The 27,948-nt window shown below is 27.9% G+C and overlaps 4 protein-coding genes across 6 annotated transcripts; 3 read left to right on the top strand and 1 right to left on the bottom strand.

Annotated features, from left to right (window-relative positions):
• Positions 1-28: 28 nt before the first annotated feature.
• Positions 29-17,716, top strand: LOC126838946 (alpha-tocopherol transfer protein-like). Its single transcript, XM_050573765.1, has 6 exons — positions 29-176; positions 296-473; positions 818-1,067; positions 1,856-1,966; positions 16,555-16,660; positions 17,153-17,716. Exons 1-6 carry the CDS (start codon positions 29-31, stop codon positions 17,299-17,301), a joined length of 942 nt encoding a protein of 313 aa, XP_050429722.1. The 3' UTR covers positions 17,302-17,716.
• On the top strand, positions 6,501-25,688 carry LOC126838948 (BTB/POZ domain-containing protein 9-like). 3 transcript variants are annotated; one of them, XM_050573768.1, is made up of 6 exons: positions 6,501-6,555; positions 23,811-23,940; positions 24,122-24,352; positions 24,437-24,715; positions 24,786-24,975; positions 25,309-25,688. In XM_050573768.1, the coding sequence occupies exons 4-6, from the start codon at positions 24,589-24,591 to the stop codon at positions 25,571-25,573; spliced, it is 582 nt and encodes a 193-aa protein (XP_050429725.1). In that variant the 5' UTR covers positions 6,501-6,555; positions 23,811-23,940; positions 24,122-24,352; positions 24,437-24,588; the 3' UTR covers positions 25,574-25,688. The 3 variants fall into 3 exon arrangements, 2 of the variants coding, with proteins under 2 accessions (XP_050429725.1, XP_050429724.1); XR_007685753.1 differs by lacking the exon at positions 6,501-6,555 and adding an exon at positions 23,273-23,451 and having other exon boundaries at positions 24,786-24,903; XM_050573767.1 differs by lacking the exon at positions 6,501-6,555 and adding an exon at positions 23,273-23,451.
• Positions 14,545-16,205, top strand: LOC126838947 (uncharacterized). The gene is made up of 4 exons (XM_050573766.1): positions 14,545-14,856; positions 14,976-15,153; positions 15,519-15,768; positions 15,917-16,205. Exons 1-4 carry the CDS (start codon positions 14,709-14,711, stop codon positions 15,992-15,994), a joined length of 654 nt encoding a protein of 217 aa, XP_050429723.1. The 5' UTR covers positions 14,545-14,708; the 3' UTR covers positions 15,995-16,205.
• LOC126838944 (alpha-tocopherol transfer protein-like) lies at positions 20,861-27,948 on the bottom strand. The gene is made up of 6 exons (XM_050573760.1): positions 27,547-27,948; positions 27,251-27,428; positions 26,632-26,881; positions 22,252-22,362; positions 22,085-22,190; positions 20,861-21,662 (listed from the first exon to the last, which is right to left on the bottom strand). The coding sequence occupies exons 1-6, from the start codon at positions 27,692-27,694 to the stop codon at positions 21,505-21,507; spliced, it is 951 nt and encodes a 316-aa protein (XP_050429717.1). The 5' UTR covers positions 27,695-27,948; the 3' UTR covers positions 20,861-21,504.

Below are 27,948 nucleotides of genomic sequence, written 5' to 3'. Positions count from 1 at the left end.
TGTGTACAATACCTTGTTCAGTAGAATAATGGAAACTCAAACGTTGATGCTACCGTCGCCGAGCACAATCAATCAGATGTATACCGAGTTGGGTACATCTGAGACAAAATTGGATCTTGACGTGAAAATTCTCAAAGAGTGGATGCGAAAACAGCCCCACCTTCCGAACCCAGACGGTAAAATAAATAATTTTTATATTAAGTTATATTGTTTTTTTCGGAATCCTTTATTATCGTAACAATAGTGTGTTCTTATTGTATTTTACACACTGAAAAAATAATATATTACCTTTTAGATGATGAAAAGATAATCGATGAAAAGCGACTCAAAACATGTCTGTTCATGTGTAAGAATAGTTTGGAGAAAACCAAAGTAATGTTGGACCAGCATTACACCGTAAAACTCTCAGCACCAGAATACTTTTCCGAGTGGGATCCGACATTACCAGAGATAGTTCAAACAATGAAATTATTGTTAGTATCTATGTGAACATATCAATTATTCTTAGTTGCTTCAAACATGAATAACTTATAGACATTTTAATAAATTAAGCAGCGACTTTTCACAACCGTGTGCTTGTAAGAAATTGCTAATTGTCTAATGTTTTTTTTGTTTATTACGCCCTATGTTAGTTTTATACAAAGTAGCAATATGAATAATTTTGGGTTAATGTCAATAAATTTATACTGACAATGTAAATTTATAACTAGAAATAGTTAACAATTATACTGTTTTCAATATATTTCATATTATAATGCTATTTTAAATTAACTATTAATATTTCACTTATAATTTGAATTGGTAATGATGTTTGTAGTTGTTACGTTCCATTACCAAACCCTACACACGAGGGCCACAGGGTTAGCATTTATTGTAAAAGGACTGAAGATGCCCAACATTTTGTAATTGACGATTATATGAAATTATGTTTTATGGTATTTGATCTCAGAGTTGCCAAGTTAGACACTTATAAAAAAGAAATAAGTATAGTTGATTGCAACAATTTCTCAATGAATTTTGTAGCAGCATTGTTCCCCAGTATTAAGAAAGGCCTTGAAATGTTATTTGTAAGTAACATTTTTATTTTATATTTAACTTAAGGGTATTGCATGTGGTCTGTTCTAAAGTAGTTTTGTATAATCAATATTTAAGAAACAAAAAAAAAGTTTTAATCAATTCCGACTTTTTAAATTAATTTACCGGTTAATTTGTATAAGCTTCAAATTATTAAAATTTCTTTCAATAATGAAATACCAATTTTTTTACATAAAAAAACAAAAAATTAAAAATCTGTTTGGTCTAAATTGTTTAAAAAAACCGGTCGCATGCTATTTCCTTAACTTTGGTGCATTAGTTTATTAATAAAGTGTGATAAATATGTATAGATGTTTTCTTATAAACCTAACCTATTCAGTAATATTTACAAAATATAATTCAATCATTCATACATTGCAGGTAATTTATCAATATACAGCTTTAAAAAATATATTATTCTTTGATTTTTATGATGGATATTTTTGTTCTAAAACCATCGTTGGCCTAGCAAAACTGGTTCTGTGTAGCTAAACTAGAAATATACACTTTTGCAAAACCAGTACGATTCAATCCAAGCACAGTTAAAACCAGCACGGTATGAAATTATCGTCCAGTATCCATAAATTCGCATCGAAGCGTTTTCTTAAATGTGATATTACAGGAACTTTGCAACCATTGACTCCATTTTGTTGTAATATGTTAGCTCCTTACAATGTTAGATATGTTCGGAATTAGTGAAACTTTTAATAAATATATAATATGTTAACATGACAAAATGTCAACCATTACAAATAGAATAATAATATCTTATTTTTTTTAGGCGACATACCCATTACGGATACATGGCATTCATATAATTAATGCAAACAGTTTCGTAAACCCATTTATTAATCTAGCCTTAAGTCTTATAAAAAAAAAAGTGGCCAGCAGGGTAAATCATTCATGTTTTAAATGTTGTTTTAAATTCATGTTTTTAATGTTAGAAATATTTCAATGAAATATTTTTATAACAGGTGATTAATCACAAATCCATCGAAGAATTAAAAAATTACATCGAACCTAGTGTTCTTCCACTTGACTACGGAGGGACTTATCCAAAGACGTCTGACGAAATAATAGGTTAATATAATCTGTAATAATTATTACAAAAGAAATTTACGTTTTTATTTTTAATTGATAACTCGTAGAAAGGAATCCGCAATAAACCAAAAAATAATATTTTGTCGTCTTAATCCAAAACGCTAAATATTCTATTACCTATAGAAATTATAATTACATTGATTTCTGTAAGAAAAAAAAATAATATTAAATAACTTAAGTTCCGTTTGTTTATAAATGCAAACTAATGATTGTGATCAGAGATGGACCGGATGATGAACCCTGGATTACAGAATTATTGTTTAATTAATCAAAATAGTCCAGGAATACAGGTTTAAAAATAAAATTAACTTTAGCCTCTCCACGGAAAAACATTGAATCGTTTATATGTTATCTTACATCTCCCATCTCTTAACACTTATCTCTTATCTCTTAAACGAATTATTTATTTCCATAAATACAAATGTCGTTTTTGTTTAATAAATTTATTTGTGAAATAATTGATATGTTTTAGATGACTGGTATGATGAATTGAAGAAGCATCGAGAATGGCTTATAGCACAATCGTCAATTGTTGCAGATATTAGTAAACGTCCGAAAAATTCCAATAATCACTTGGATAACGCAATGGAAGGTTCTTTTAGGAAATTAGATGTCGATTAGTAACGATTCATTGTCAGTGAAAATAAATTAGCTATTCTTAAGGGAACATCATGCGTTATAGCTGTACATAAAAGTGCAAAATGCATAACTTTATTTATTTATAATGCAATAGATTTATTTTGGTGTATTTAAATTTTAAATTTTTCTGGTGAAAGAGTATTTTGTTATTGTAACATAATAGCGTAGTTTTATGTTGTGTAAAAAATTAAGTGGAGGGTTAATTTATTTGACTGTGTTGTAATATAAATGTGAAAAACAAAGTTACTATTTTGAAATAGGTATATCAAACAGTGTATGCACCATATGAGAGTAGGTATAGTTAGTAAGTTGTAACTTTTTTCACACAACGAATATTGTAATTTTCTTAAAATATAAAAAATTGTAACGGATTTGCGATGGATTTTTAATTTTTCACAACAGAAACAAATATTTAGAACTCCGAGAACGACAATGATGTTTTTCTTGTTTAACTTTATACGTTTAAGTGTGTATAGTCTCTGTTTGGATGAAAGTTTAAATGACGAGTTGGAGTTGAGGTGTTATAGTTAAAAATATAAAGATTCCAATTTTGTTACAATTGAATCGTTACCTAACCGTATATACAATTTATATTTATGTTTCGTAGAATTTATAATAATATGTATATTATGACTAATTACCGTCACTTAAATTTTAGTAAATAAATACTCAATAAATAGCGCTGTAACTTTAATGCTGTAATGTTTTCATTACATTATAACACTTTTATCCATTGACCCCTTCAATCGTAGTGTAATATATTATTTTAAAAAGAAATTATCTCTTAAAAATACCTAGTTATTTTCTCCGTTTCATGGAAATACGAATGATCAAACATAAATTACCGGTCCATTTCGAACACGTTTAAATGACATATATTGTATGTTAAATGATTCTTGATCTAATGTCCCGAACCGCAGTGTTCAATGCAGCAGTAAAAGTTGAGATTATACAAGTTACGGTCATTTAACTTTAAAATTAACCCGAAAAGGTTTTCTGTCTGTATTATTGTTAATTTACCTAGACGTTATTAATAAACATTTTTAATCGTCTAGACTCTAGTGTTTAAATAGTATTTAATCATAATCCACTATGATGGCAGACAACATTTTTTAACGGTTTTTCGAGAATCGACTTGTATTAAAAAACATACATTTTACGGCGTTTCGTATAGACAACACAACATACATGTGTTCTTAAAGTCGCTGAGTGTACATGGTGGAAATTAGGCGTATTAATTGCACAGACATTAACATAATATATTTTTTGTTATTTTTAGTCTCGTTTATGTATTTACAAAGTGTATTTTTGTTCATGTACTTGTATAATAAATAGTCAAGTCAGTTGAAGTATAGCAAGTTCTTTCAATTGGGAATAACTTGAGACAGTATGACAGTCAGATAGCTTAACTGATTTTGAACTTGATTTCCAGTTTAGTAGCCTGTCCAAAAGTTTACATTAGTGTTTTAATAAGCTTTGATTTTGCCATCAAAGCATAGTTAATTTTTTTAGTTTTTTTTTCTTAATAGGTTTTCTTTTTTTTTCAAACCCTATCAATAGTTTGTTCGTAAATCTGTTATTGTCAACTGTCTTCATAATGAGTTAAAAGAAAAATGTTAATTATTTTAAAAGGCTACCTAGTCTAATGCAGAAGAAATTAAAATTTTATATTCCGGATGTATAAATTGCTTATAGTAAACACCCTATAATATTAAGCTATATATTATAAGAATATAATTGAATGTACTAAATTTATTATAAAATTAAAATTTCATTACAATTGTATGCCTTTTTGTACATTTTTTTCAGAAATCAAAATATTAAATTTCTATAGTTAATAGAATATTTCGCGTTTTGGATTCAGACTGAGAAAAAATTATTTTTAGGTTTATTGCGGATTCCTTTCTACGATTTATGAATTTTAAAAAATAAACGTTGATTTTTTTTGTACAATTTTTTTATTAAAACCATTTTAGGTAAAAATTATTCAATAAGCTCAAGGTAAGGTGTCGTCCGTTTTTTAACTTTGCTTAAGAAAATGAATTATACATATTTGTATTAAACTAGCAATTTCGTTTTATAAAAATCCATTGTTTTTTATAGTCATTAATGAAATAATTTTTATTTAAAAAAACAAGGACGATTTAATTATGTGTTTTAATTACGACATTGGTTATGTATTTTTACGGCAATATACGTTGATTAAAAGTGCATAAATCATAAATAAATATGATTAATGATAATTTCCACTATTATGTTAAATATACATAAAAGTTCGAAGAGAAGACAGACAAAAATATAGTCAACAAATATTATGAAAATTGCAGTATTATTAATTTTTGTTAACAGTTTGTATATGAACAAGGTTGATAGTAAAATATAAACATATATAATATACATGCTTAGAAATTGTTACCTAGAAAATGAGTACGGTCTTAATTTTGTTTTCAAGTAGAAACAAATGTTTTTAATTCCATAAATATGCAGACAAAACATTTATACAAATGATAGGGTTTGAATTTTTAACCTTCATCAATCAGATGATTCTCTAATAGTTATTTATTAATTGAGATTTGGCACATGAAGTATTGTTTTCCAAAATTTCATATTTTCTTGAGAAAGTGAATGTCTTACATTAGATAGATCACCTTGAAAATGTATATATTCTTAAATAAGTGAGTAACTATCAACCATTGGTTTTCTCGATCGTTGGGTAAAATATTGATATCTGAGTAAACTTCATACTTTGTTGCCTGTACTCATCCAATTGTATACTATTCAGAATGGTGCTGATACTTAAAACATATGTTATAATAGTTACAACAGGGTATATTAAATACCGATGCAATAAGAAAACAAAAAGATGAACATGCATGCAAATACATTCATTAAATACTAGTGTTGACATTTTGAGAGACATTTTTTAATTTTTTTACAAAAGTTTAAAATGTTAAAGTAATAATTGCTAAAAGTTAAAGGAGATCCGACCATTTTAAAAAAATAAATTAAACTTTCATTATATAAATTTCTATCTACAATTTTTTTAGGTGTATATACGAATAAAATGTCTAAAGGAGAAAATGTCACTTATACTTTTATGATTACCGTCACTTCAATTTTGGTAAACAAAACTTCAAAAAAATGTAATTCACATGTTAAATTAAAAGAGAACCTACTACTACTATAAGAAAAATCCACATTTTCCTTTTCTTTTCTCTTTGATATGCGAATCCTGTCTTTACAACCAACATAATGGCACCTTTATTTCATTCATTACAAAATACCAGATAATATGCATTTAGAATTAATAATATGTGAACATAAATCATTTTTTAATTTTAATAACAATAGTTCTCATGATTTTATTAATTTATCAAGATGTTATTATTAGTTAATTGCCCCTGGGAAAAAATCAAACGACCATGTACATAGTTCCTTGTGGTCGACAAAACTACCAAAACACCGAATGTCTTGCTCATTTCATAGTCTTGATTGTTACTCTAAACAATACAATTATTTTTTTTATATCTATTGTAAATTAACTCTTTATAACACTTAAGGTTTATGTGTAAAATACCTTGTTCAATAGAATAATGGAAACTAAAACGTTAATGCTACCGTCGCCGACCACAATCAATCAGATGTATACCGAGTTGGGTACATCTGAAACAAAAATGGATCTTGACGTGAAAATTCTCAAAGAGTGGATGCGAAAACAGCCCCACCTTCCGAACCCAGACGGTAAAATAAATATTTTTTTTTATATTAAGTTATATTGTTTTTTTCGGAATCCTTTATTATCGTAACAATAGTGTGTTCTTATTGTATTTTACACACTGAAAAAATAATATATTACCTTTTAGATGATGAAAACATAATTGATGAAAAGCGACTCAAAACATGTCTGTTCATGTGTAAGAATAGTTTGGAAAAAACCAAAGTAATGTTGGACCAGTATTATACTGTAAAACTCTCAGCACCAGAATACTTTTCCAAGTGGGATCCGACATCACCAGAAATGGTTCAAACAATGAAATTAGCGTTAGTATCTATGTGAATATATCTATTATTAAAAGTTTTTTCAAACATAAATAACTAATAGTCATTTTACTTAATCAAGCAGTGACTTTTTACAATCGTGTGCTTGTTAGAAATTGCTAATTGTCTAATGTTTTTTAGTGTTCATTACGCCCTATGTTGGTTTTTTTGCAAAGAAGCATTATAAATAATTTTGGATTAATGCCAATAAGCTTTTATTGACGATGTTAATTTATATTTATTAATATTTCCCAACGGGTTTTCAACAATTTAAGATTATTATACTATTTTAGATGGAAAAACCTAACCTAACCTAACCCTTAACTGCATAAATATATATAATATTATACTGACAATGTAAATTTATAATTAGAAATAGTTAACAATTATACTGTTTTTCAATATATTTCATATTATAATGCTATTTTAGATTAATTATTAATATTTCACTTATAATTTGAATTGATAATGATGTTTTTAGTTGTTACGTTCCATTACCAAACCCGACACACGAGGGCCACAGGGTTAGCATTTGTTGTATACGGACTGAAGATGCCGAAAATTTTTTTTATGATGATTTTGTTAATCTGAGTTTCATGACATATGATGTCAGAGCCGCCAAGTTAGACACCTATAAAAAAGAAATAACCATAATTGATTGCAACAATATTTCGATGAATATCGTTGCAGCAATTTTACCCCGTTTAAAGAAAGTCCTTGAAATTATATTTGTAAGTAACTTTTTAAATTTATATCTCACTTAAGGGGATTGCATGTGGTCTGTTTTAAAGTAGTTTTGTATAGGCAGTATTTCAGATGAAAAAAGGTTTTAATCAATTTCGACCTTTTCAATTCATTTACCAGTTAATTTGTATAAGCTTCAATATAAAGCATTTTTTTTCTATAATAAAACCTAATTTTTTTAAACAATAAAACAAAAATAAAAAAATGTTTTCCTACATAACCTAGTAAAGTTGCCAAAGAACTTGCATCTTGTACAGAATTGAAAACGGAGAATCAAAAGAACGCAACATTTTGTCTGGCTAAAAACGTTAAAAAAAAATATCTAATGCAATCCCTTTAACTTTGGTGCATGAGTTTATTAATGAATTGTGATAAATATATAATTGTTATTTATAAACCTAATTGTGGGTATTATTATACAAATACACTAAGCAGAGTAAGATTTTAAGTATTCAGAAGGATTTACAAAATATGTTAGCTTCTTACTATGTTATATATGATCAGAAAGGATTGAAACTTTTAATAAAAGTGTAAATAATTAAATTACATTGTACCCAATTGTATGTGATGTTTACTTTAAATGTAAACCACAACAAATAGGCTACTAATATCTTATTTATATTATATGATTAGTTTTTTGTTTAGGCGGCATACCCATTACGGATACATGGCATTCACATAATTAATACAAACAGTTTCGTAAATCCATTGATAAATCCATCATTAAGTCTTTTGAAAAAAAAAATTGCCGGCAGGGTAAATCATTCATATCTAAAAAGTGGTTTAGAAAAAATACAATGAAATATTTTTATTACAGGTGATTAATCACAAATCCATCGACGATTTGAAAAATTGCATCGAACCTAGTGTTCTTCCACTTGACTACGGAGGGACTTATCCAAAGACGTCTGACGAAATAACAAGTTAGTATAATCTGTAATAATTATTACAAAAGAAATTTACGTTTTTTTTTTTTTAATTCATAGACGGTAGAAAGGATCCACAATAAACCTAAAAATAATATTTTATCTTCTGAATCCAAAACGAAAAATATTCTATTAACTATAGAAATGATAATTTTATTGATTTCTGTAAAAAAAAATAATAATAATAAATAAATTAAGTACCATTTGTTTGTAAATACAAAATATTGAATATGATCAAAGATGGCCCGGATGAATAATCCCTGATTATTGTTTAATTAATTAAAAAAGTCCAGGAATTCAGGTTTAAAAAAAATGTTTCCCCTTCACGAAAAAACATTGAATCGTGGATATTTTATCATATATCTCCCATCTTTTATCAAATAGACGAATTATTTATTTCCATAAATACGAATGTCGTTTTAGCCTAATAATTTGAATTGTAAAATAATGGATATATTTTAGATGACTGGTATGATGAATTGAAAAAGCATCGAGAATGGCTTATGGCACAGTCCTCAATTGTTGCAGATAATAGTAAACGACCGAAAAGTTCCAATAATCACTTGGATAACTATGAAAACGCAATGGAAGGTTCATTTAGGAAATTAAATGTCGATTAGTAACGATTTATTGTCAGTGAATATAAGTTAGCTCGTTCTTAAGAGAATATTATGCGCTATAGCTGTACATAAAAGTGCATTATGCATGATGTTATTTTGGCAATAGATTTATTTATGTGTATTTAAATTTTAAATTTTCTGGTGGAAGAGTATTCTGTTATTCTAACATAATAGCGCAATTTTATGTCATGTAAAAAATTATGTGTAGGGTTAATTTATTTGGCTGTGTTGTAATATAAATGTGAAAAACAATGTTACTTTTTAGAAAAGGTATATCAAACAGTGTATGCACCATATGAGAGTAGGTATAGTTTGTAAATTGTAACTTTTTTCACACAACGATTATTGTAATTTAAATAAAATATAAAATATTGTATTAGATTTGCCATGGATTTTTTGAGTTTTATTTATGACAATAATGTTTTTATTGTTTAACTTCAGTCTTTTAAGTGTTAATGGTCTTAATTTGGATGAAAGTTTAGACGTTGAGTTGGAGCTCAGGTGTTGTAGTTAAAAATATAAAGATTCCAATTTTGTTACAAATTAAGTATTACCTTACTAAATAAACAATAATTATGTATGTTTCCTAGAATTTATAATATATGTATTATAACTGATTACCGTTACTTCAATTTTAGTAAATAAATACTCAATAAATAGCGCTGTAATTTAATATTTTTTGTATGGATTTTTTTTTGATATTCAATATAAATGAAATAACTATGTAACCGTCAATCAAAACCTTTTCCGACTGATGTAATGTTTTCATTACATTATAACACCTTTATCCACTGACTCCTTCAACCATAGTGTAATATATTATATTTAAATGAAATTATCTCTTAAAAATACCTAGTTATTTTCTCCGTTTCATGGAAATACGAAAGATCAAACATAAATTACCGGTCTATTTCGAACACGTTTAAATGACATATATTGTATGTTAAACGATTCTTGATCTAATGTCCCGAAACGCAGTGTTCAATGCAGCAGTAAAAGTTGAGATTATACAAGTTACGGTCATTTAACTTTAAAATTAACACGAGAAGGTTTTCTGTCTGTATTATTATTATTTTCCTAGACGTTATTAATAAACATTTTTAATCGTCTAGACTCTAGTGTTTAAATAGTATTTAATCATAATTCACTATGATGGCAGACAACATTTTTTAACGGTTTTTCGAGAATCGACTTGTATTAAAAAACATACATTTTACGGCGTTTCGTATAGACAACACAACATACATGTGTTCTTAAAGTCGCTGAGTGTACATGGTGGAAATTAGGCGTATTAATTGCACAGACATTAACATAATATATTTTTTGTTATTTTTAGTCTCGTTTATGTATTTACAAAGTGTATTTTTGTTCATGTACTTGTATAATAAATACCCAAGTCAGTTGAAGTATAGCAAGTTCTTTCAATTGGGAATAACTACAACTAACGTTGATTAAAACTATTGAGACAGTTTAATAGTCAGATAGCTTAACTGATTTTGAACTTGTAAAAAAAAAAAATTAGTCAATAAAAAACATTTTCAAGTTAAGTTATGCTTTTTGGAACTATATATTATAATATATGATTTGGTTAGATTTACCTGTGTAAACCATATACAAATGTAACAAAAACATAAATCCAGATAATTTGCAATTGCCGACTTAATTATCTAGTCGTCCGGATTTTCAATTTACATTTTAGTAGCCTGTTCACTGTAACTTAATATTAAAAAGCTATGGATTTTTTTTTTTGTATTTAATATAAATAAAATAACTATGTAACCGTCAATCAAAATCTTTTACGACTGATGTAATTTCATTATAACACCTTTATCCACTGACCCCTTCAACTGTAGTAGAACACTTATTAATATTGACTATTTTTTTGATATTTTATGTGTTGTGATTTCAGACATTGGTCATTATCAGTACATAATAACAAAATATTAATTTCAAATCATTTTTATTGAAACTAATTTTTCATTTATATAATACCTAAAGCACTGAATAAAAAGTAGCCAGAATCCGAAATGCATTTGAAAATTTTTATTGAAATCAAACATCACAATTTAATTACTATTTTATTATTTATAGAAGTATACTTGTTAAAATTGATACTACTCTATTGAATAATGAAAAATAAAATAATTAAAAATTTTTTAATTATTATTATTTAGTAGGATGAACTTTCGATTAGCCTTCTAAAAAAAATAGCAATATATGGATTTATACCTTTTATGATTTACTTAAAAAAACATTAATGTACATCAATTTATTTATTTAGAACAAATAAGTCTGTGAATAATTATCAAATAATATAGGTATTTGATGCGCTGTATTTTATTATTATTATTATTATTATGTAACTGTCCAGATCTAAAATTTAAAAGTTATTTTATTTAACCGTTTCTCGTTCTGTACTCTTTGACCGTTTTTAAGCACTGCCGGACACTCGAATAATCAAAAATATTTTTTACTAAGTATTTTCACTTATTAAGTACTCCTCAATTATTTTCCTATTTAATATATACTGATTGACCTCTAGACATTTCATTCGTGTTTTGTACTCTTGAGTTCCTAAATAACCATCGCAGGGCTCATAAACATATCATTCTTTCACACTTTTAAACTTCTAATAACCGACAGACGTCAACGAAGCTCTAGTTGTCGTGATGTATAAAAAATACTGATCTTTAGTTTTATACTTAAACCATATTATAATACTTTTGCAGTGCTATATGGTTTTTTAAACATACAATTAAAATGGATTTTAAACGGTAAAATACTTGGCACTCTGTATGCAGCGTTGTTGTTTCCAACATGAACAACTGTACAAACATAACATTAAACGTATTGTGTACATGACTTGTAGGTCTGACAATAAATTTAAGCTGTAACACAGTTTCTTAAACGAAATCATCTACACTAGTAACACACTAGAACTACACTTGAGAGGTATACGTAAGTTTAGTAACAGGCCTAGAAGGAAATTGCGAAAAAATGTAGCGTTCAAACTTGTCATTATGGTTTAGTCTCACTACCACAATGCTAATTGTATGCTTGCACATTATGCAATGTTCCTTGGACATTCCATGGCTTTACTTGGTACTACAAGTATTTATTTCAACATGGATGTAGCTATTGGGTAGATACAAGAAATTTCAAGTCGCCATTTTCGAGTTGCACTTTCTCTTGTCTTTATCAGTTTGAATTCCCCCACCCACTGATAAGAAACTCGTCATAGACTTCGGTGTTGAGAGGAACGTATGATTTGCGGCCCGGGTTTATGAGAGGAACGTATGAGTTGCGGACACATAATAATTACCATTTTATATCAGCCTATTAGCGTTACCCAACGCTAATTGAATATTGTGCCTAATTAATGACAAATCATTAATTGTTAAAGTTGGTATATCCCCTTGTTTTCATTCCGTGCGAATAAGTTTTGCCGGTTTACAAGAAATGTCTCTTATAGCTTTTCTTTTCACAGAATTACTCAAAATTTGCCTATTTAGAATTTTTGCATCCGATTTACATGATTACGATCAGTGTACTTTCAACTATAATATTTGCAGAAGATAATTTTAAAAAACACTTACAACTCTTCACACGGCTAGGCCACCGTTGTACATTATCTTTAGGTGCTTTATGGAAACGAAATTTGTAGCCTTCGTAAACAATAAGTGGCTTCGATTTTTCACTGTTAACAAATTCCATGATCACACGTTTATTTCTGAAAATAAAACTCAAAAAATCCATTGCAAATCCGTTACAATTTTTTATATTTTAAGAAAATTACAATAATTGTTGTGTGAAAAAAGTTACAACTTACAAACTATACCTACTCTCATATGGTGCATACACTGTTTGATATACCTTTTTCAAAATAGTAACATTGTTTTTCACTTAAGAAATAGCAAATTTATTTTCACTGACAATGAATCGTTACTAATCGACTTCTAATTTTCTAAATGAACCTTCAATATCGTTTCCAACATCATCCGAGTGATGAATGGAATTTTTCGGTCGTTTACTATTATCTGCAACAATTGATGATTGTGCTATAAGCCATTCTGGGCGTTTCTTCAATTCATCATGCCAGTCATCTAAAATATACCATATAACTCGGTAAACATCTGATTGTTTGTGCTCGGCGACGGTAGGCTTAACATTTTAGTTTCCATTCTTCTATTAAACAAGGTATTTTACACATAACCCTAACTTTGATAACTTTGAAAACGCAATGGAAGGTTTATTTAGGAAATTGGATGTCGATTAGTAACGATTCATTGTCAGTGAATATAAGTTAGCTCGTTCTTAAGGGAACATCAGCGTTATAGCTGTACATAAAAGTGCAAAATGCATAACTTTTTTCACACAACAAATATTGTAATTTTCTTAAAATAAAAAATATTGTAACGGGTTTGCGATGGATTTTTGAGTTTTATTTTCAGAAGCAAATAATAAAACCTCCGAGAACAACAATAATGTTTTTCTTGTTTAACTTTAGTCATTTAAGTGTTAATGGTCTTTATTTGGATGAAAGTTTAGACGTTGAGTTGGAGCTGAGGTGTTGTAGTTAAAAAATATTAAGATTGCAATTTTGTTATGTATAAAATACCTTTTCCTATATAATAATGAAAACTAAAACGTTAATGCTACCGTCGTCGAGCACAATCAATGAGATTTATACCGAGTTAGGTACATCTGAGACTAAATTGGATCTCGACGTGAAAATTCTCAGGGAGTGGATAGTATAAGTAATAATTGCCAAAAGTTTGAGTAGATTGGAACATTTAAAAAAATAGATTATACTTTTCTTATATCAATTTATCTTATAACAATTTTTTCAGCAATATACATGAATAAAACGTTCAACAATTAACAAGTTTTTTTTTTTTAATTACAATGATATTCATGGTATTAATAATTCATAACCATATTAACTCGGTTACCTCAGTCTTGGGAAAAAATCAAACGTCCTTGTACATAGTTTGCCAGGGTCGGAAAAAATACCAAAAACACTGAATGTCGTTGAAGAAATAGTATAGTCATGCTCATTTCATAGTCTTGATTGTTACTCTATGCAATACAATTAATTTTTTACTTCTATTGTAAATTAACTTTTTATAAAACTTAAGGTTTATGTGTAACACCGAGTAGCATGTTGGTAAATTCTGCAAATAAAGGTTTCAGAACAAAGTTCTTTCAAGCTAATTTTTTAACAACCTGACAATATGCATATAGAATTTATAATATGTAAACTATGACCAAACAACAAAACCTTTTTTTTTTATTTTAAAACAAAGGTTCTCATGATATTATTGTTTTATTATGATATTATCTTCTCATGATATTATTATTAATTAATTATTCCTGGGAAAAAATCAAACGACCATTTACATAGTTCCTTGTGGTCGATAAAATTACCAAAACATCGAATGTCTTGCTCATTTCATAGTCTTGAGTGTTACTCTATTTAATAGAAAAGTCTTTTTTTATTTCTTTTGTAAATTAACCCTTTATAACACTTAGAGTTCATGTGTACAATACCTTGTTCAATAGAATAATGGAAACTAAAACGTTAATGCAACCGCCGCCGAGCACAATCAATCAGATTTATACCGAGTTGGGTACATCCGAGACAAAATTGGATCTTGACGTGAAAATTCTCAAAGAGTGGATGCGAAAACAGCCTCACCTTCCGAACCCAGACGGTAAAATCAATAATTTTTATATTAAGTTGTATTGTTTTTTTTCGGAATCCTTTATTATCGTAACAATAGTGTGTTCTTATAATATTTTACACACTAAAAAATAATATATTATCTATTAGATGATGAAAAGATAATCGATGAAAAGCGACTCAAAACATTTCTGTTGATTTGTAAGAATAGTTTGGAGAAAACCAAAGTAATGTTGGACCAGCATTACACTATAAAACTCTCAGCACCAGAATACTTTTCCAAGTGGGATCCGACATTACCAGAGATAGTTCAAACAATTAAACAAACGTTAGTATCTATGTGAACATATCTATTATTTTTAGTTGTTTCAAACATGAATAACTGACAGTAATTTTAATAAATCAAACAGCGACTTTTCACATCCGTGTGCTTGTAAGAAATTGCTAATTGTCTAATGTTTTTTTAATGTTTATTGCGCCCATTGTTGGTTTTAGACAAAGAAGTATTTTGGATTAATACCAATACATTTAATTTGACAATGTACATTTATATTTATTAAAATTTAACAACTAAACTGTTTTTTAATATATTTGATATTAATATGCAATTATAGATGACAAATTTTCTTTAATATTGTGAACAATTGATATATATATTTCACTAATAATTTGAATTGATAATCATTTTTTTAGTTGTTACCTCACATTACCAAACCCTACACACGAGGGTTACAGGGTTATCATTATTAGTATAAGGACTGAAGATGCCGAACATGTTGTATTTGATAATTTTATTAAACTGTGTTTTATGATATATGATCTCAGAGTTGCCAAGTTAGACACTTGTAAAAAAGATATAAGCATAATTGATTTCAACAATTTGTCAATGAATCTTGTAGCAGCAATAATACCCAGTATTAAGAAAGTCATTGAAAGTTTTTTTGTAAGTAACTTTTTAAATTTATATTTAACTTAAGGGGATCGCATTTAATCTTTTCTTAAGTGGTTAAATCAATATACAGCTTTAAAAAAATGTATATTCTTTGATTTTCATGAAAAATATTTTTGCCTTAAAACCATCGTTGATCAAGCAAAACTGGTTCTGTGTAACTAAACTAGAAATTTATAATGTAAAAAAACCAGTACAGTTCAAACCGAGCACAGTGTAAACCAGTACAGTTCAAATTATTTATGTTTATACTAGTATAGTTTAAAATAACTACTGTCTAAACCAGTAAGTAAATACCAAGTAAGTAGAAATTACCAGAGTAGGGTCCAGCTTCCACAGATTCACATCGAAACGTTTCCTTTAATGTAATATTACAGGAACTTTGCAGCCATTTACGAAATTTGTTTAAGTATGTGAGATATTTTTGAAAAGGGTTGAAACTTTTAATATATGTATAAGTTTTCTGTATTAATAATTAAATAACATTGTACCTAATTGTGTATGATGTTTAATTTAAATGTTCACCATAACAAATAGGGTAATAATATCTAATATAATAATATCTACTAATATCTTATTTATATTATATGATTATTATTTTGTTTAGGCTGCATATCCATTACGGTTACATAACATGCACTTAATCAATACAAACAGTTTCGTAAACCCATTAATTAATCTATCATTAAGTCTTATGAAAACAAAAGTTGCCGGAAGGGTAAATTATTCCTTATTTTAACATTTGTTTCGAAAAATTTTAATTAAATATTTATATTACAGGTGATTAATCACAAATCCATCGATGATTTGAAAAATTACATCGAACCTAGTGTTCTTCCACTTGACTACGGAGGGACTTATCCAAAGACGTCTGACGAAATAATGGGTTAGTATAATCTGTAATATTTTTTACAAAAAAAATTGATGCTTTTACTTTAAATTAAAAAAAACTGTAGCAAAGTATCCGCAATAAACCAAAAAATAAGATTTTATCGTCTGAATCCAAAACGCAAAATATTTTATCAACTATAGAAATGATAATTATCTTTATTTCTGTAAAAAAAATGTATAATAATAAATAAATTAAGTTCCATATTTTGTTTATAAATACAAAATATTGAATATGATCAGTGATGGCCCGGATGATTAATCCCGGATTATAAGATTTTTGTTAAATTAATTAAAATAGTCCAGGAATTCAGGTTAAAAAAATAATTTATGTCCTTTACGAAAAAACATTGAATCGTTAATATCTTATCATATATCTCCCATCTCTTATCAATCATCTCTTATCTTTTAGACGAATAATTTATTTCATGAAATATCAATGTCGTTTTAGCCTTATAATTTGATTTGTAAAATAATTGTTATATTTTAGATGACTGGTATGATGAATTAAAGAATCATCGAGAATGGCTTATGACACAATCCTCAATTATTGCAGATAATAGTAAACGACCGAAAAATTCTAATAATCACTTGGATAACGCAATGGAAGGTTCATTTAGGAAATTAGATGTCGATTAGTAACGATTAATTGTCAGTGAATATAAGTTAGCTCGTTCTTAAGGGAACATCATGCGTTATAGTTGTACACGCATGATGTTATTTTGGCAATATAATTATTTTGGTGTATTATTTTTCTGGTGAAAGAGTATTTTGTTATTCTAACAAAATAGCGTAATTTTATGTTGTGAAAAATGTGTAGGGTGAATTTATTTGGTTGTGTTGTAATATAAATGTGTAATGTATAATGAAAAACAATGTTACTTTTTTGAAAAAGGTATAATCTTTATGTTCTTTGCTAAACAGTTTTTTACGAGCTGCAAGGAAAAACCGAATTCCCGATTTAGTAAAAAATGTACGAAACTTTACTTTGAGCTAATTCGATACTTTTCACTTAAAACGGTTCTTTTGCCATCTGTGATTTTTGTGTTCAATCCCTGTGTTAATTTCCATTTATTTATTAATAAAGATCACTAATTGGCAAATTGTAGAGTAAATGTCTGACAATAATGTACAATTGTAATTAAATTTTAATTTTACAATAAATTTAGTACATTCAATTATATTCAGCTTAATATTATAGGGTAGTCCACTATAAGCAATTTATACATCCGGATTATAAAATTTAAATTCCTTCTGCATTAGACTAGGTAGCCTTTTAAAATAATCAACATTTTTCTTTTAACACATTTTGAAGACAGTTGTGAATAACATATTTACGAACAAAACTGTTCATAGGATTTAAAAAAAGAACACCTATTTTAAAAAAAAACTTAAAATAATAAATATGCTTTGATGGCAAAGTCAAAGCTTATCAAAACAATAGTGTAAACATTTGGACAGGCTACTAAAATGTAAATTGGAAATCTGGACAACTAGATAATTAAGTCGGGAAATGCAAATTATCCGGATTTATGTTTTTTGTTACATTTGTTAGGTGTTTTTTTTTACATAGCTTGTATTTAAAATATTATAGCTCAACGATTATAAGAATAACATTAATAATACAGACTAAAATTAAAACAGAAAAAACAAACTATATATGTAATTACATAGAAATATAACATAAAATTATTTACTTAAATATGAAACCCAGCATGGAAGGGATGATAGGGCAGATTGAGCTATGCGAAGTGGCATAGTTAGGAGGTAGGGATGACCATTTGTGCTGCCAAGCTTGTAATATAGTTTTATTTAAATCTGGAAGGTAGTCAGAAAAAGGAGTGGTTAGGCCTTGAGGCAATATGAAGGAAGCGGCGGAAGTGGCTAGGGAGTCGGCAGTCTCATTACCAATTATGCCACAGTGCCCTGGAACCCAAAAGAATTGAACGGTTTTGCCAGAGGATGCGGAACAGAAGAGATCTTATGTTAAGAATAAGGGGAGACAATGTAGTGCTGAAGGGATTGAAAGAGAGAGCAAGAAGACAAGCTTGGGAATCTGAGCATATCAGAAAATGTTCATAATTGGAGGAGTAAATAAAGAGAAGAGCATGGGAAATGGCGGAACATTCAGTGGTAAAAGAAGAAGACAGAGAGTGGAGATTAGTATAAAAGGATATGCTTAAGTCAGGAATATAATAAGCGCAGCCCGAAGATGAACCATCAGTAATAAATCAGACGCCAGCCTGGGAAGGATAAGGAGATGTAATACAAGAAAAGGTTGTTAGTTACTTGGGGTGGAAGACATGTGAAATTAGAACCAGAGAAACCTAGAAAATTTGGGACAATATGAACAGTATTATTAAAACCATTTTAGGTGAAAAGTATTCAATTAGCTCAGGGTAAGGTGTCGTCCGTTTTTTAACTTTGCTTAAGAAAACGAATTATACATATTTGTATTAAACTAGCAATTTCGTTTTATCAAAATCCATTGTTTTTCATAGTCATTAAAGAAATAATTTTAATTTAAAAAAAACAAGGACGATTTAATTATGTGTTTTAATTATGACGTTTTCATTATGTATTTTTACGGAAATATACGTTGATTAAAAGTGCATATATCATAAGTAAATATTATTAATGATAATTTCCACTATTATGTTAAATATACATATTAGTTTCGAAGAGAAGACAGACAAAAATATAGTCAACAAATATTATGAAAATTGCAGTATTATTAATTTTTTGTTAACAGTTTGTATATGAACAAGTTTGATAGTAAAATATAAATATATACAATATACATGCTTAGAAATTTTTACCTAGAAAATGAGTACGGTCTTAATTTTGTTTTTAAATAGAGACAAATGTTTTTAATTCCATAAATATGCAGACAAAACATTTATACATATCAACAATTCAATTTGGCACATTAAATTTAGTACCTATAAGTATTGGACAAACTTTGTTTTCAAAAATTTCATATTTTCTTAAGAAAATGAGTATCTCACATTAGACTAGTTGTCTTGATCGTTAGGTAAAATATTGATATCAGAGTAAATTTTATATTTCAATTATTAAAACATATTTAAATTACTCTTATTTTGGGTACCTCCGTCTTGGCATTAGTTATTATAGTTACAACAGGCTGCACTAAATACCGATGGAATTAGAAAACAAAAAGATGAACAGACATGCAAATATATTCATTAAATACTAGTGTTGACCTTTTGAGAGACATTTTTTAATTTTTTTACAAAGTTTAAAAATTTTACGTAATAATTGCTAAAAGTTTTAGTAGATCCGAACATTTAAAAAATAGATTAAACTTTCATTATATCAATTTCTAACTACAATATTAAGTTGAATACAATTTAATGAACCAAATGTATTGTAAAAGCTTATTGAATATTCTTCACCTAAAATGGTTTTATTAAAACATTTTTACAAAAAAAAAAAAAAACAATATTTTTTTTTAATTCATAAATCGTAGAAAGGAATCCGCAATAAACCGAAAAATAATTTTTTCTCAGTCTGAATCCAAAACGCAAAATATAAGAACACACGTATATTGTGTTGTCTATACGAAACGCCGTAAAATGTATGTTTTTTTACAAGTCTAACCTCGAAAAACCACTAAAAAATGTTTTTCTGCTATCATAGTAGACTATGATTAAATGCTATTTAAACACTAGACTTTGATCGTCTAGATTAAAAATGTTAAATAATAACGTCAAGGTAAATTAATAAGAAAACAGACACAAATTTTATAGTTAAATGACGGTATATTGTTTAGTCTCGACTTTGTACTGCTGCATTGAACACTGTATTTCGGGTTCTTAGATCAAGAGTCGTTTAACATACAAAATATTATGTCATTTAATCATGTTCGAAATGGACCGGTAAATTATATTTAGTCGTATTTCGTATTTCCATGAAACGGAGAAAATAACTAGGTATTTTTAAGAGATAATTTCATTGAAATGTAATATATAACACTACGATTGAAGGAGTCAGTGGATAAAGGTGTTATAATGTAATGAAAACATTACATCAGTCGGAAAAGGTTTTGATTGACGGTTACATAGTTATTTCATTTATATTGAATATCAAAAAAAAATCCATACAAAAAATATTAAATTACAGCGCTATTTATTGAGTATTTATTTACTAAAATTGAAGTAACGGTAATCAGTTATAATACATATATTATAAATTCTAGGAAACATACATAATTATTGTTTATTTAGTAAGGTAATACTTAATTTGTAACAAAATTGGAATCTTTATATTTTTAACTACAACACCTCAGCTCCAACTCGTCATCTAAATTTTCATCCAAACAGAGACCATAAACACTTAAACGTATAAAGTTAAACAAGAAAAACATTATTGTTGTTCTCAGAGGTCTAATTATTTATTTCTGAAAATAAAACTCAAAAAATCCATCGCAAATCCGTTTTATCCGTCAATATTTTATATTTTAATAAAATTACAAAATGTGTTGTGTGAAAAAAGTTACAACTTACAAACTATACCTACTCTCATATGGTGCATATACTGATTGATATCCCTTTTTCAAAATACTAACTTTGTTTTTCACATTTATATTACAACACAGCCAAATAAATTAACCCTACACTTAATTTTTTACACAACATAAAACTACGCTATTATGTTACAATAGCAAAATACGCTTTCACCAAAAAAATTTAAAATTTAAATACACCAAAATAAATCTATTGCCAATATAACATCATGCATGATGCACTTTTATGTACAGCTGTAACGCATGATGTTTCCTTAAGACCGGGCTAACTTATATTCACTGACAATGAATTGTTACTAATCGACATCTAATTTCCTAAATGAACCTTCCATTGCGTTTTCAAAGTTATCCAAGTAATTTTTGGAATTTATCGGGCGTTTACTATTATCTGCAACAATTGACGATTGTGTCATAAGCCATTCTCGGTTCTTCTTCAATTCATCATGCCAGTCATCTAAAATATAACAATTATTTTACAAATAAAATTATCAAACAAAAGCGTCTTATGTATTTATTAAAATAAATGATTCGTCTAAGTGATAAGAGATGGGAGATATGAGATAACATATTCACGATTTAATGTTTTTCCGTGGAGAGGATAAAATTATTTTTAAACCTGTATTCTTGGACTGTTTTGGTCACGTTCAATTGTACTTATAAACAAATGCCACTAAATTTATTTATTATTATTATTATTTTTTTTTACAGAAATCAAAATAATTTTTATTTCTATAGTTGTTTAGAATATTTTTCGTTTTGGATTAAGACAATAAAATATTATTATTATTAGATTCATATCAGATTTCTTTCTACGAGTTATCAATTTAAAATAAAAACAACATTATTTTATAATAATTATTATTAGATTATAGTAACCTATTATTTCGTCAGACGTCTTTGGGTAAGTCCCTCCGTAGTCCAGTGGAAGAACACTAGGTTCGATGTAATTTTTCAAATCATCGATGGATTTGTGATTAATCACCTGTAATATAAATATCACATTGAAATTTTTCTAAATAACTTTTAAATGATGAATGATTTACCCTTCCGGCAACTTTTTTTTTCATAAGACTTAATGATAGATTTATTAATGGATTAACGAAACTGTTTGTATTAATTAGGTGAATGCCTTGTGTCCGTAATGGATATGCCGCCTAAACAAAATAAGATATTATTATCCTATTAGATACAATATTATTTAATTATCACTTATAAATATACATTTATAAAAAGTTTCAGCCTTTTCCGAACGTATCTAAAATTATATCTAAACATCATATACAGTTAGGTACAATTTTATTTTTTTATTAACACTTAGAAATGTATTAAAAGATTCCATTTGTAATGGTTAACATTTAAATTACACATCATATACAATTAGGTATAATGTTATTTAATTAATAATACTAATATATATATTAAACACTTATTAAAAGTTTCACCATTTCCGAACATATCTTACATTGTAGGGAGCTAACATAGTACAACAAAATAGAGTCAATGGTTGCAAAGTTCCTGTAACATCACATTCAAGGAAACGCTTCGATGCGAATCTGTGGGTACTGGATCCCACTTTAGTAATATCTTACCGTGCTGGTTTAAACTGTGCTAAACAACATTAATATTTTTTTAAGCTCTTTTAGTGTATTTTTATGATAATACCCACGGTTATAAATAACAATTTTATATATTTATCTCAATTTATTTATAAACTCAAGCACCAAATTTATGAAGATTACATGTGATCTGTATATTTACGTTTTAGACCAAAAAGCCAGACAAAATTTCGAGTACTTTTGATAGTCTGATTTCAATGCTGTAAAGAGTTGTTTGGCAACTTTACAAGGGTATGCAAAAAAACAGATTTTTTTTGTTTTTTGTGTAAAAAAAAAAAGATATTAGTAGTTTATATAATGTTGTTTTGCTGTCAAAATATAAATAGGTTCGCCTATTCCCCCATTACTGTTCTTTGACTTCTTCCTACCCTAAATAATGCTTATATTATTTTCTATTTTAAACTAGTGACTAAGATAAGATTGAAACATATTAATTGTAAGACAATTTTATCAGCCAACTATCTTAATTAAAAATTGTACAAAATATATTATTACTTTTTATATTCGTATGTGTATTTTTAATTAATTTCAAGACTTATTTAGTTATTCAGACGTTGTTTTGGAGGTACAAGGAGAACAATTGCCCGCCCATCGTAATATACTAGCCTCACGAAGCGAATATTTTAGGTATTTTATTCTCATCATTAAGTATATTTCTTTAGGCTTTTCTTCTAGGGCGGATGAAAACTATTTGTTTTTAAGTTCACAATAATTTACACTTCCTGGTTCATTGTGACCTAAAATGAGACCCCCATTTTTGGAAATACTTCCACTTATTTTTAACGCTGTTACCGCCTTAAACATTTTGACGTATTTAAAATTTTAAAAAAAACTTGTACTATACATTTGGATACTCAAAACAAATGGTTTCATGATCCCAAAAATGGTAGAGTACAACTATCTTGCTTACCCCTGAGAAAGGTATTGTTTTTATCTTTTTTACTCCATAATTCAATGTTTGTAGTGATACAGTTTACTTTTTTTAGGATCTTATTTTATGGAGATCATATAGAAACAAAAAAATCAAATGTGCCAATAAAAGATGTATCCGTAACCTTGTTTAAAAGAATTCTTGAATATTTTTATACTGGCCGAATAGATTTAAGTGATTTTCAGGTAACGAATAATCGACGCAGCTTAGCGGTTATTAAACGGCATAAATATCATTTGTTTTGGTGATTTATTTGTGATCGTTTGACCGATAGTATGTGTTCGATCTGTTAAATTAAACGATGCGTACAATTGAAAAAGGTTAATAAAGAAAGATTGAACACATTTTTTATTATTTATTTTTCAGGTTGAAGGAGTTTTCGAATTACATAAGCTTTCGGATTATTTTGGGATTTCACATTTAACACTTTCACTGAACGAGTATTTTCAAAGAAGCATTAACGAATACAATGCATGTACGTACCTTGCTTTGGCAAGACTTTATGAAAACAAGGAGCTCGAAGTCGAATTACTAAAATTTATCGATGACAACGCTGTGGCTATATTACGATACGAAGATTTTCTGACTTTGTCATCTGTAGTGATATTTTTTCAACAAAAAAATAATAACAATATCGCTAGTGTTGGGTGAAAAGTTGAGAAATATTTGTTTTATTTTTAGGGAGTTTTTCAAGAAATTCTCAATCGTGACTCGTTTTATGCTGACGCGAACTGTATATATTCCGTGCGGTTTGTCGCTGGGTCAACAAGAACCAAAACGAACTGGATCGTGATGGTAAAATCAAAGTATTATCGGCCGTCAGGTATCCGGTAATGAGTTTTGAAGAACAGTATCAAGCTAGGGAATCACAATTGGTCAGGTCGGATATAATTTCAGCTGCCATGCAATTACGAACAAACACGTGGCCACAAGATAAGCCTCAATTTCGGGGACAGCTAAGTATGCTTGTCGTACACACATCAATTTGTATTTCGCAAAATATGTTGATTTTAATTATTTAATTTTTTAGAACACGATACGCATATTCTTTTTGAGGCTCATAGTTCTCCCCTTCCCGATTTGAGTTTAATTCATCAGTTTCGAGGTTTCACGGTTAGAAATAATGACTCGGGTACTAATTTGATAAGGTTGGTTACTCCATCAATTGTAAACTTTATTGAACTATCGTTATGGGATAAACATTGCGTTGACAGAGAAAAGTATGTTTTAAACTTATAAATATTTTATACTGAAATGGTCATTATTTAAAAAAAAAAAAAATTATTTGAATAATTATTCAAAACATTCGTGATTTTTATGTGTGTCTAACCATTGTTATTTGTTGAGAATTTATTTTAATTATAAGTAAAGCAAACAAATGTATCGATGAATGAAAACTTATTTTCTATTCACATTGTTTAATTAAGCATTAGTTATTCATATTTTGTTTTCATTATTTGACAACTTTTCCACAAACCTATTCCTAATATTTCATTTAGTATACTTTTTACAAACACTACTCTAAAAATTATTTCAATTATTTGATATTTTAGGCGTTACTCTTATTACGTTGAAGTTTCAAATGACGGGCAAGATTGGGTGCGTGTTGTAGATCATTCAAATTATAATTGTCAAGGATATCAACAATTGTGGATTCATCCTCAAGTAGTTCGGTATATACACATTGTTGGAACCAACAGGAGTGCTAATGAGACTTTTAAAATTTGGTTACTCATTAACGATACAATAAACAAGGTGGAAATCAACGAATCAACTAACCGCCGAATCAATGGATTATTCGGAAACGAAATTCGTTAGAATAACTCGAGGAATGGTAATAATATGTGTACGCTAGCGGTTCAAATTATAGCAGGGAATGGCTCTTTTATAACTTTAAAGAATATTCTAAATTAGCCAATACAAATTAATTCAAGATCACACATATTTTAATAGAAATGATAATTGTGCCTAATAAAAACCTAACAAAAGTGACTAAAAAAAAAAAAATTACAAGAATTGATTACAATTGACACCATTCCAGTTCAGCATTTAACTGTAAAATTAAAATAAAGTAATTGAAATAGAATCTTTCATAATTTTAGTTTTATTTTAATATATACCTACCTTCCTGACCTATTCAGTAATGTAAGAAAACTTTTTGTTTCCCTAGAAATGAATTAGTGTATGTTCAATATTTATATATTATATTATATAAATGAAGATGTGTTGTGGTATAAGTATTAAGTTATTGTCCTGTACAATTTTAATTTTTAAATAAGTGGTGTTTATAAAAATGATTTAACTGTATTTTTTTAAGATATCGGATCTATTTTTTGTATAAATAAATTGTATTGTGTTATGAAATTTTTACTGGAGGCGAGTTTTCTTTCTATCGGACATGCTAAAACAAATTTAGTAAATGGCTGCAAAGTTCCTGTAATATCATATTCAAGGAAACGCTTCGATGCGAGTCTGTGGATACTGTACCCTACTCTGGTACTTTCTACTTACTTGGTTCGACAGTACTTATTTTCAACTATACTGGTATAAACTTTAAAGCCTACAATGTATTCGGTGGAATCTTATTTTGTAAATATTACTGAATACTATAAAATCTTACTGGAGTCGTTTGGAATCTTTACTAGGGTATGTAGAAACACAGATTTTTTATTTTTAGTTTTTTATGTAAAAAATTAGGATATTATTTAAACAAATTGTAATGGTTTGAAGATTATAAAAATTAACCGGTAAATTAGATGTATAGGTCGAAATTGATTAATACCTCTTTTCTCTTAATTATTGCGTATACAAAACTGCTTTAAAACAGATTACATGCAATCCCCTTAAGTATAATATAAATTAAAAAAGTTACTTACAAATAAACTTTCAAGGACTTTCTTAATACTGGGTATTATTGCTGCTACAAGATTCATTGACGAATTGTTGCAATCAATTATGCTTATTGTTTTTTTATAGGTGTCTACCTTGGCGACTCTAAGATCCAATGTCATAAAACACAATTTAATAAAATCATCAAATACAATATGTTCGGCATCTTCAGTCCTTGTACCAAAAATTAAAACCCTGTGGCCCTCGTGTGTAGGGTTTGGTAATGGGACGTAATAACTAAAAAAATAATTATCAATTCAAATCATTAGTGAAATATTTATCGATTGTTCACAATGTTTAAGAAAATGTGTCATCTATAATAGCATATATTGATATCAAATACATTAAAAAACAGTTAAGTTGTTAAATAATGATAAATATAAATAAACATTGTCAATATAAATGTAATAATCCAAAATGCTTCTCATTCCTTCTTTGTATAAAACCAACTTAGGGCGTAATGCATAGTAAAAAAACATTAGCCAATTGGTAATTTTTTACAAGCACACGATTGTGAATAGTCGCTGCTTGATTTATTAAAATTACTATTAGTTATTCGTGTTTGAAGAAACTAAAAATAATAGATATGTTCACATAGATACTAACGATAATTTCATTGTTTTAACTATCTCTGGTGATGTCGGATCCCACTTAGAAAAATATTCTGGTGCTGAGAGTTTTATAGTGTAATGCTGGTCCAACATTACTTTGGTTTTCTCCAAACTATTCTTACAAATCAACAGAAATGTTTTGAGTCGCTTTTCATCGATTATCTTTTCATCATCTAATAGATTATATATTTTTTTTTTAGTGTGTACTATATTATAAGAACACACTGTTGTCACGATAATAAATGATTCCGAAAAAACAATATATCTCAATATAAAAACTATTTATTTTACCGTCTGGGTTCGGAAGGTGAGGCTGTTTTCGCATCCATTCTTTGAGAATTTTTACGTCAAGATCCAATTTTGTCTCAGATGTTCCCAACTCGGTATACATCTGATTGATTGTGCTCGGCGACGGTAGCATTAACGTTTTAGTTTCCATTATTCTATTAAAAATCTATTTTACACATCAACCCTAAAGGTTTTAAGAAGTTAATTTACAATCGAAATAAAAAAATAATTGTAGTGCTTAGAGTAACACTCAAGACTATGAAATGAGCAAGACTGTATTATTTTTTCAACGGAATTCAGTTTTTTTGTAAATTTGAACTATGAACAGGTCGTTTGTTTTTTTTCAAGACAGTGGTAACCGAGTAATTTGGGTAATGAATTATTTATACCTTGAATATCATTGTA

This window comes from Adelges cooleyi, unplaced genomic scaffold (genome assembly GCF_023614345.1).
Source record: "Adelges cooleyi isolate 19-005CV unplaced genomic scaffold, UGA_ACOO_1.1 ACOO_flye_CR_arks_rails_tigmint_CR_PRNA_30, whole genome shotgun sequence".
In the NCBI taxonomy this organism is placed as follows: Eukaryota; Metazoa; Arthropoda; class Insecta; order Hemiptera; family Adelgidae; genus Adelges; species Adelges cooleyi.
The sequence above is the reverse complement of the archived record's forward strand: the minus strand, read 5'-3'. Positions and strand labels throughout refer to the sequence as shown.